The sequence below is a fragment of the Canis lupus genome, chromosome 23 (genome assembly GCF_048164855.1).
Source record: "Canis lupus baileyi chromosome 23, mCanLup2.hap1, whole genome shotgun sequence".
NCBI lineage: Eukaryota > Metazoa > Chordata > Mammalia > Carnivora > Canidae > Canis > Canis lupus.
In genome coordinates this window covers 254,277-265,636 of record NC_132860.1, presented here as the reverse complement: position 1 = coordinate 265,636, position 11,360 = coordinate 254,277, and the positions used below count along the sequence as shown (strand labels likewise).

Sequence of the window (11,360 nt, the reverse complement as noted above, 5' to 3'; positions counted from 1 at the left end):
GGGTTGTTTGCTATTTTGTTACTGAGTTTTGAGAGTTCTTTACATATTCTGGCTATATGACTATTGCCAAATATATGCTTTATAAATATTTTCTCCCAGTCAGTGGCTTCTATTTTTTTAATATACACTGAAATCCTAATATCAAAACCTACCATTGAGAAACCAAACCCTAGATAGTGACTTATTAAAAAAATTAAAAACACTGTGACACATCATCACCAAGAAGAAAGCAACATTACTTTTTAAAAAATCATTGAGTGGTAGGGTGACTAACTTGGCATTCAGATAATAATGAAGTTGCATTTGATTTTTATCATATGTTATACATTAGAGTGTGGTAATACGCACTTTGTAATCTATATTTTCCCAAGTTCACCTTGACATGAGCAAGAGGAGCTGGTACATTCAACAGTCAAAGGAACTTAGATTGGCCCCAATGCCAGATGGTATGCCACTACTTATCCAAACTATTTGTACAAAAATGTTTTACTTGTATAAACTGTCAACCAAGAAGGAAGTACAATTTCTAGGAAGAAGCAAGTGGGTAATAACAAATTCCTCTGTGAGACCTAAGAACTAAAATTTGCTGAAAAGTGGTAATAGGTCATCCAAATGAAGAGAGATCTATTAATCTACAGAGTGTTAATACTAGGATTTATTGGTCAACTATAAAGTAAAGCACACATATCTGCTAACTGTGTGTGTGTGTGTGTGTGTGTGTGTGTGTGAAATTGCATAATGAAAACATAGGGAGGACAGTATTTGTAGGAGATTCCTATAAAAAAAAATCTGTCTTTGATTGATATCGTGGATCCAAGATGCATTCGTGTGGTAAAGAATGTTATGACGGTGTCTCATGGATCAGAGTGAACAGGATCTATATCTTGCAGCACTAAGTCTTCATAAGTTTGAGGTTGAGTCAATAAGTCTTGATAAGGATCTTCAGAATGTGTTCTGATCAAGCAACTCAGTGCAGAAACCTAGAAATATGACATCATAACATCTACAATTATTTCATCTAAATTTTCAGTGATTTTTGTCTGATCATGTCAGCTTCTCTCTGCAATGCTCTATGTAGCTCCCTGATTCTCAGCTAGTGGTGCTCTTACATGCACCCCCTCCCCCCACCATGCACCTCCAGGGAGATTTAGCAATGTCTGAAGACATTTTGGTTGTCAGAATGAGGGGTGGGGTAAATTGTTGATATCTAGTGGATAGTTGCTAATAAACATCCTACCAGGCACAGATCATACCCTGCACAACAATTAATTATTCAAATTATTCATTATAAAATGTCATTATGTCAATAGTGTTGAAGCTGAGACACCCTGGCCAACCAATGTTTTCGTGACAGCCTAAGGAGAGAGAAGGCAATTCCAGCCATGTCTGGAACCACTCTAAAAAACTTCTTTTGGTGATCTTTTTAGACATTTATGTACCAACAATCCATGCCAGCATCACCAGGCATTTGAGGAGTAAGAAAAAGGGTCATTCCATAAAAAATAAAATGTTATCCATGAACCCCTGGGTGGCTCAGTCAGTTAAGTGTCTGCCTTTGGCTCAGGTCATGGTCCCGGGGCCCTGGGATGGAGCCCCACCTCAGGCTCCCTGCTCAGTGGGGAGTCTCCCTCTGCTGCTCCCCCACTCATGCTCTCCCTCAAATAAGTAAATAAAATCTTTAAAAAAATGCTATCCATGAACACAGTGAGGTATGTCCCTCTCTTTTGTCCTACAGACATGCAAACAGAAATATCAGTATGATAAATTTGGGGTGTAGTGAGGCCAACTATTTATGATGGCTTCACAGAATCTATATAGTATGTGGCTCTGTGGGAGACTACATAAACACACGAGTATGCATGTGTGCATGTCAGGGTGTATATGATTGATGGGATGACATGGACAATTATGAGGTGCAGAAGTAATATTGAAATTACAGTTATGTGTTCCTAAAACTATTGTATCTCTTATTTGATTGCTACTTTTCTCATTAAGTGTTTACTTTATCCATCACGACTTTCACTAGTTGAAGACATGGCTAAGGACACTGTTTCCTTACCTCACAACACACTAAATACATGTTCAGTATATTTTATTTTATTTTTTTAAAGATTTTATTTATTTATTCATGAGAGACACAGAGACAGAGAGAGAGAGGCAGAGACGCAGGCAGAGGGAGAAGCAGGCTCCATGCAGGGAGCCCGACGCAGAGCTCGATCCCAGGACTCCAGGGTCACGCCCTGGGCCCAAGGCAGGTGCTAAACTGCTGAGCCCCCCAGGGATCCCGTGTTTAGGATATTCTAGATGAATGGATAAGAAATTGAATGTGTAATGGAATTAGGGAAACTGACTGTGTAACTCACTAGGAATGAAATATATCTACAAAGGAATAGGTGGAGACAGAATGGCTGGTGAGTGTAACACAGGGCCCCTGTCCTCTAAACCCACCCGCTCCCACACCTTCCCATTAAGAGAGTTTGGGGGCTGTTTCGTTGTGGTGGTTTTGCCATCTCTCTCTTCAAACAGAGATTGGAATGGACAATTAGCCTAGGATTCTCTGAGATGCTTCAAATGCTTCCCCACCTTCCCAGTAAAACAAGGCTACTCACCAGGCTCATCTCACTGCCATTCGTGGTGTAAGTGAGCCCACAGAGTGAGAAGGAAATGAAGATCTGCGCACAAGTCACTATCATTTGAAGGATCACAATACTCTATGGAAGAGAAGAAGAGCAAGAGTTTATATTTCCCCAACCAGCTTCAGCCTGTGAGTGACATTCCCATCCTGGCTGCCCAGGGACAAGGGCTGGCGGATATTTCGCAGAACGATGCACTTCCTACCCAAGGTCTGCACATTCTGTTCAGACAGAAGATTGCATCTGACCCAAGCCCTGCTTCCCTGAGCTCCCATATGTAAACTCCTACAGAAACAAATATGAATTATGGGAATTCTAAGAGGCGAGGCTCTGCAGAAGAACTCCCTTCACATGCTAGAGTTAGTTACTCCTGCTACCATTTTGTCACACGTCGTAGACAAACACTGACTGAACACACCAGGATCTCTCTCTCTCTCTCTCACACACACACACCACACGCGTACACATACATACACAGACATCAAGTGATTCAACTTTACTCACAGAAAGGATGGGTTTACCAAAATTATTGATCTTTTAAATTAACATTAAAAGGACACAGACCAGCTCCCAAATTTTGTATGATTTTGATTATAATTTACATTTTTAATTTAACTCATTTGAACCCACAAGCTGATTCTCAACTCATGTTCCAGATCAAGTTTCTCTTCTTTGGGCAGACTGTTCATAGATCAGTGTACCCAGAAAAGAGAGAGAATTTAAAATGATAAGAGTATGTGTTTTTCGAGCAACATGCACACCTAATTCTGCAGTTCTAAAACCAGGGGTTTGTTTTGTTTTGTTTTTAACAAAATTCATGATGACATTTGTTTGTTTCTCTTTTCCCCTATTTTCAACATTTAGAAACTTCATAGTAGGCTTCAGGCCCTGGGAACTAATGTAACTGAAAACAAGCATCGCATACGAAAATACTCAACAAAATAGTACTTACGGTTATAAAAGATTTAACCAATGAACACTCACGTAACTCTGAGCATTCAAATAAGAATACATCAATTAGATTCACGAAGAGAAGAATTAGCCCAGTGCTTGAAAGTAGCGTGCTGATAATGTGAGCTCCCATACTGACTCCAATCTGCAAGAGAATAGTGCATGTAATAGAAATACTCAGGGCCGTTGGTATTTGCAGACACATCTTCTGTAGGGTGCTTGAGGCACACCTTGGCTCCCTGGGCTAGTGCAGGCCATCCGTCACAGGCAATTCCATTTCCTTCGTCACCGAAGCCATTTGCTGGCAATCCGCTCCACCTCATGGGAGAGAAGGAAATAACTGGTCCCCCCGAAATGAAAGTCCATGGACGGAGCCAACACGATGGGGATTATATTTGTTCCAATATCGCTTGCAGGGGGGATCTTTACTATGTCCACCTGAATTAGCAGCTCCCTGATACACACCCACAACATGTACCATCCCTCCCTTTCAGCCTTGCAAAACGGATCTCTTCAACCACTGCAACAGGATCTACATGTAAAGACTTCCTTACTTTGATTCTTACCAGGAGATTTTTTTAAAAAATGTTTGTGAACATTCAGACAGTTGGATTTTTCCTCTTCAAAAAGCTAAGCACATACTTTGCGTTCTAAAGACTTAATAGATTGTTGAAAAATAAGTTGCAAGATAGTCAACGAAATAGACTGAAATATCTAAATTCTGTGTTGCTTTGGCTTTGTGCACAGAGTCAGAGTCGACTGTTCTTATTAACTTGTTAATTGAGCAAAATGGAAAAGGATACTCACCAGAAATTTTGTTTGTTTTTTCATACATGAGATGGTCAAAGATCCAGATATGATGAACTGTTCATAAGATAGGGAAGACATTAGTGGGGAGCTGTTTCCCATCCGCATCAGCCACCTCCACCCTGGATGATCTAACCTGGACCCTCACCTCTCCCAGTCAATACACATATTCTGACAGAGTATTCCTAAAGAACAAATATCTGAATTGAACCCAGTTGAATCTATTTTGGGAAAATGGGAATATTGATGTGGAAAGAAGGGGAGGCAAGAGTTCGAGATGACATTAATTGTGACAAAGCTGGATGGGAAGAATGACCCTTCCCTACACACCCCCATCCTAATCTGTCCAAACATCCTAAAGGTTCATTTGCTTTCTAAAGTATCCCTGGACCATCTCAGTGAAGAATGATTCCTCCCTTCAGAGAAGGGAGCATGGGACTCAAGAGCATTTTTAAGTTTTGACAAGTACTTGTGATTGGTCCTGAGGCTACTTTTGTCACCTTCTCTCCTACAAATTCCCTACTTACTTGGCACAGCGCCTCTACTAAAGAGTCTCAGCTATTATCTATAAAATAGAGAGGATAAACTAATTAAATGTATTTTCCGTTATTTATAATTTCTAAATAACTTCTTTGATTTCCAAAGTAGTTCCAACAGATATACTCACAGATGCTGCACCCCAGAATGGGTAGCCAATATAAAAGCAGAATAAGAGACCTCTGTGATTAGAGTGCCAGTAAAAAAAAATCTCAATGATTCCAAACAAGAAGCATTTCAGGCCAATCATGATCTGAGCTACCTGGAGGAAGAAAACATACAAGACTGGGGTGAAGTAGAAACTCTACATTAGAGTCTTCTTTCCCTCAATTGCAAGATGACATATGAATCACACTTGATCTTTCCCATCTTGATTGGCTCTTAAAAATAATCCCTGGAAGAGTGAAATCCAAAGAAATTGTGTCGGTTTGCCAAGCTCTGTGATTGGACATTACCTCACGGGAATATTATTTTTGGGAAAAACATTCCATTTGATGTCTGGGAGCTTGGAACACCTTCACACCAAAACATCTGACCTAAAGGTACTCCCAGATATATTTTCCTCTCTTATTTTTCCCCTAACCTTATGAACTGGCATAAAATAATTCATCCCAAATAAAATTATAGACCACTTACTTTTCCATACTCACCCCCAAATATCTACAGGACTAAAGATAGCTTACACCCAGGGAATGCAGATTCTTTTTAAGGAAATCGTGCAGCTTGCTGGGTCGATGCCGAGCAGAATCAGATGCATCTGCTTGTCCCACCTGCGTGCTTTGAATTTCATTTGTTGAAATGCCCTCCACAAACTCATCCATACCAACACTGCTCATTCTGCAAAAGACCACATGCAGCCAGAAGTCCTCGATAAGCCCCATGACTCTCAGTGCACAAAATACTGCAAACGTTTCTGGGAGGCATTTCAAAGAAAGCAGCCCCGTGCTTCCTGATACTGAGAGGATTTTATTTCAGAGGAAGACAAGACACTGGCAGATTGTGTGCACCTGTAAAGCGTGTTACTCTGGCTCTCAAGAAATCTATCTGAAGGGAGATGATAAGCAACCCTTAAGTGAGGCCTGGGAGGGTGGGTTCTGAGGTCCCGCAGGATGGAAGAGTGGAATATGGGGTTCTGGAGCAGAGTAGTGGGAGACAGGCAGGGACAGGTAAGTGGGTGCCCCTGGGGTGGGAGGTTTCGTTATCGCTTCCAGGAATCAAAGGAAGGGAGAGCATGTGTGCCAGTGGTGAGGGGGCGGGGAGGAGGGAGGGACAGGATCTTAAGCAGGTTCCTCGCCCAGCACAGAGCTGGCCAGAGGGCGGTGGTCCCTCTCAGTACCCTGAGATCATGACCTGAGCCAAAATCAAGTCAGATGCTTCACTGGCTGAGATACCCAGGCACCCCCAAACTAGACCATTTCTATGTACTTAACATAATAAATCCATTATAAGATTTTGAAAAATAGAGAAAAATTCACATGGTTATACTAGCCTCACACAGCTAGCAACATTTGTCTTCATTCCATCCCAGTATTTCTTGATATATATAAATGGTCTTGAGAGCTTAATTATGGTTTAGGCACATATTTATCTCTAATTTTTTTCACTTAGGATTATATCTTTTTTTTAAAGATTTAGTTAGTTAGTTAGTTAGTTAGTTAGTTAGTTAGTTAGTTATGAGAGACACAGAGAGAGGCAGAGACCCAGGCAGAGGGGAAGCAGGCTCCATGCAGGGAGCCTGACGTGGGACTCAATCCTGGGTCTCTAAGATCACGCCCTGGGCCGAAAGTAGAGCTAAACCGCTGAGCCCACACTTAGGATTATATCTTAAAAATCTCTCCAAGGGATCCCTGGGTGTCTCAGCGGTTGGGCACCTGCCTCCAGCTCAGGTCGTGATCCCAGGACCCGGGATTGAGTCCCAGGTCGGGCTCCCTGCATGGAGCCTGCTTCTCCCTCTGCCTGTGTCTCTGTCTCTCTCTCTTTCAGTCTGTCTCTCATGAATAAATAAATAAATCTTAAAAAAAAATCTCTCCAAGTGTCTTCTAATCATCCGTCATATATTTGCACAATATCTGATAAAAAGGCTAATGGTATAATTTATCAAGCATTCCCAAGATGCCATATATTTAAGTGACATTTTTGTTATTGTAAATAAATGTCCATTTAATGTTTACATTTATAAAATTTCCTTTTGTGGGATTAGTGTATCAAAACTCAAGGATTATATAACATGTGTTACACACCCCAAATTTCATGCCAAAAAGGCTTTCTCTGTTTTCATTGTCACTAGAAATACTTGGATTATCAGGTTACGACACCCTCACTGAAACACTTCTGTTCTAAAGATTAAATCAAATAGTTACAAAATATTTGAAGCTAAATATGAAAAGTAGTAGCAGATTTTTTCTTTTTCTGACGCTGACATCCTGGTAATATAAGATTTTATTTATCTTTTTCTTTGTTTCTTTAGCATCTAGTCCATTGCTTGGCATGTAATGAGAGAATAACCTTTACTTTTTAAATGAACGAATGATAAACAATTAAAGGAAGATTAGAATTGATTGCTGAAATCGTAAAACAAAAACAGGTAATATTTTTATGGGTAAAATATGAATTCTGATGCAAAGGATGTCTAGGGTGACACGTTACTCTAGAAACTTTCTAAATTACTCTTGACTCCATAGCATACATTTGCCTCTGTGAAAACCTTTCTCTCTGTTTATTTCAGAGTTTAAGAAAAGGGCATATTTAGCTTCTAGTGAAGAAATAATCTCTTACTTTTCAACACTCCAATTTTAAAACAGGACACTGCCCTAACCTGTGTTTGAGTGCATATGCATGTGGTAAAATTTTTACATGGAAAAGAAGGGAAAAATAAAGATGATCTCTGAGTGTGGGAGGGAAGAAAGGGGGCCAGCAGCTCAGGGCTGGGACTTCAGCTCTGTCTACAAAGATTTATTTATTTGTATCTTGTAACATGAACCAAATGAGGCAGAAATCTGCCTGTTGACTCTGGGCAGGAGGTGAGGTGTTCGTAACAGTATTGTTCTTACCAAACAAATAATAAGAAGAAAATACCAACACAGAACACCTGCCTCATCGGCAGAGAAGGAATTTTCTGCTCCCTGCTCGCCTCCCCAGATCCTCACTCTCTCAGCTTGGATCTGCTCCCAATCCGAGGATTATTGTACATGCCGGACCCAGACTCAAGCACAGAATCATTGCCAATTTCCACCGGAGTGTATAAACCCGAAAATGCGCTGTGCCTACCTTGGGGTCTACCGCAGGCTGCTGGGGGTCCAGGTAGCACGCTATCCTGGTTTGCAACCTCGTGTTTCATCTCTTCCACACTCGCCCCCTGCCCTCGGCTGGGGAGGACGATGGTTACCGTAGAACTGCTACTCTAGGCGTCTTTAATTCCACTTCAGCTTACGTAGAAGGCCAATAGAGATAAGCTGGCCCTAATATTATTGGAAGATGATCAAAATCTACCACACTCAGAAACAGAGATATTTTCACAGCTTCCTGACCTCTTCTGATGGTACATATTCCATCATATTTGTCTTCACCTGATTCTTTTATTTAGACTCAAACTCCCTGAAGTCTGTTTGTATTAATAGTTCTGTTCTGGTTCTAGTGATGTTCTCAAGGTGTCCCCATCAAAGGAGATCACTTCAAACCCTGGCCTCTTTCCTGTACCACATGCTTTTCTCTCCTTGCTGAGACTACACGTTTGAAGGATGAAAATGATTCCTTTCCTTTATCTCAGACATCAGAGAGAGGTAGAGTGAATGGCACTCAGAATTTCTTTTTCCAGTCCTTACATGACACAAAGATCTACTTATTATCTGTATTTTAGAATTAAAAAAAAAAAAAAAAGGAAAGCTGAGCATTGGTCCAAGACCACACGAGCAGTAATTAGTCCAATGAAGTCTGTCAAAATGCCTGGTTGTGTTGTCAGGTTTAATTTCAAGAAGCCTGAACAGCCTGGGCTGCTCCACGGGAGTCCCTGCAAGGACTGACCCTTAGTCCAGGCATGAACACATGGATTCCACGCATTGTAACTGCGGATCTGAGGAGTTTCTGGGTGGTTTGTGCCAGCTTGTCAGCATTCTTTATTGGTAACTGTGTGACTAGTGATTTGCCTGTGGCTTCAGGGACATCACGGAATGTGTGCTGCTGGGGCTAGGTACATAGCAGGCCTGCACGACAAGCTGCCCATGAGAAGTCCAGCCACCGCCACAACCTGGGGCTTCCTGGCCCTGAGGTATTTTGTTGGGATTCCCTATCAAAAACAGGTCAGGCTCCCTGTGGGGGGCCCGGTGTGGAACTCGATCCTAGGACTCAGGATCACGCCTTGAGGTAAAGGTAGATGCTCAACCACTGAGCCACTCAGGTGCCCCCATGACTGATTTTCATAATATGTATCTTCTCTCTCATTTTATTTCAATTTTGCTGGTATTTTAAAAGAATCAACTTTTAGTTTCATTGAGATTTCTTTATTATTTTTCTGTTCCTTGATTTTTTCTCTTTTTTCTATTTATTTTTATTTTTTATTTTTTTATTTTTTGTTCCTTGATTTTTTTCAGTCTAACCTTAATTATTTCCTTATTTCTGCTTACTTTGGATTTTTTTCCTCTTCTTTTTTTTCTAGTTTCATAGGAGGGGGCTTAGGTTATTGATTTGAGACATTTTTGTTTCTGATATAAGCACTTAAAGCTATACATTTTCCTCTAGGTCCAGTATTAGCAGTCTCTCATATATTTTGATGCATTTTGTGTTTTATTCAACTTAAATCTTTTCCCAATTTCCTTTTTTTATTTCTTCGACCCATTGTCAATTGAGAAGTGAGTGATTTAAATTTACAGTTATGTAGGGGATTCTATAATATTGTACTGCTATTGATTTCTCATTTAATTCCACTTTGTTCAGGGAAATTGTTTTATTTCAATCTTTTAAAACTTATGGTCTTCTTTTCAGTACTAGCATATGATTGGCATTTGTTAGGAAACAAATGTTCACTGCAGAACATATACATTATTACCAATTTCCTGGTTTAACACAATCCAAACGGATTATCTCATAGTTTCCTTGGGTCCAGAGTTGAGCATGGTGGGATTGGGTGCCCCACCCAGGGTCTCATGTGCCTGACATCAGGTATGGGCCAGGGCTGCTAATCATCTTGGATATGGGGTTATCTTCTAAGCTCATTCAGGGTGTTGAGAGAGTTTAGTTCCTAATGATGTTGGGAATGAGGTGCCATGTTCTGGCTGGCTGTCAACTGGAAGCCTCTTGGAGGCCATCCACCACCATCCATGGCCACATGGCCCTCTCTACAACATGGCAGCTTTGACTTCTAGACCTAGATATAAGGGGCTTGTGTGATTAGGTCACGGCTGTTGGGACAGTCTCCCCTTGATTAACCCCAAATCAATTCCTAGTAATATTACTTATATCCTCAAAAGTCCTTTTGCCATAAACCATAATTTGGGGAGTGATATTTCATGATATTCACTAGTTTCACTCAAAACCTGTTCCCAAGGCAGCCCCAGCGGCCCGGCAGTTTAGTGCTACCTTTGGCCTGGAGATGTATCGTCACATCTCCAGGTGTGATCCTGGAGACCTGGGATCGAGTCCCAGGTCGGGATCCCTGCTTGGAGCCTGCTTCTCCCTCTGCCTGTGTCTCTGCCCTGCCCCCCTCTCTCTGTGTCTGTCATGAATAAATAAATAAAATCTTAAAAAAAAAAAAACCCTATTCCCAAAATGGGAGGAGAGTTTTATACTGTAATATAATATGACACAATATATATAATTACATATTATATTATATTAATATTATCATTTATTAATTTGTATTATATTGCATTATTATGTTAAGATTATATATATATGTATATAAGTGCATCAGGATAAGTAGGTTAATAGTATTCAAGTCTTTTATTTTCTTCTTGATTTTCTGTCTAGTTTTTCTTCCAGTGCTTGAGGATAAAATATGGAAACCCAATTTTGCTGAATTCTTTCAATCCTAGCAGTTTTTGCTTCCTATCATTGAAGGGGTCTGCTGTTAAGTACACATTTATTTACAGTTGTTTCTTCCTGTCTGTTGACATTTTTATCATTATGACACATCCCTCTTTCTCTGTAATAATGTCTCATATTAAATATATTTTATTTCATATGAATATAGCCACTCCAGCTCCCTACGGTTATGGTTTGTGTCTTTTTGAAGATGCAAACGATAAATAATTTCTGAAAGATGCATTGTACCCCTGACTGCTGACATGTGCAGACAAAGTTTGCAGATGTGATTCTGTAGTGTCCAGTTAGCAGCCGGCAGGGAGATTCTCCAGAGAAACTGACTGCTTATCCCCACCTGCCTTTTGATTTGGGGGAGGGGGGGGAAGAAGGGGGAAAGTGTTTCTCTTTATCACCACT

The 11,360-nt window shown here is 40.6% G+C and overlaps 1 protein-coding gene across 1 annotated transcript; it reads right to left on the bottom strand.

Annotated features, from left to right (window-relative positions):
* Positions 1-468: 468 nt before the first annotated feature.
* Positions 469-8,330, bottom strand: LOC140615352 (high affinity immunoglobulin epsilon receptor subunit beta-like). The gene is made up of 7 exons (XM_072795246.1): positions 8,196-8,330; positions 5,612-5,765; positions 5,059-5,190; positions 4,392-4,448; positions 3,586-3,729; positions 2,610-2,711; positions 469-980 (listed from the first exon to the last, which is right to left on the bottom strand). The coding sequence occupies exons 2-7, from the start codon at positions 5,762-5,764 to the stop codon at positions 855-857; spliced, it is 714 nt and encodes a 237-aa protein (XP_072651347.1). The 5' UTR covers position 5,765; positions 8,196-8,330; the 3' UTR covers positions 469-854.
* Between the last annotated feature and the right edge of the window lie 3,030 nt (positions 8,331-11,360).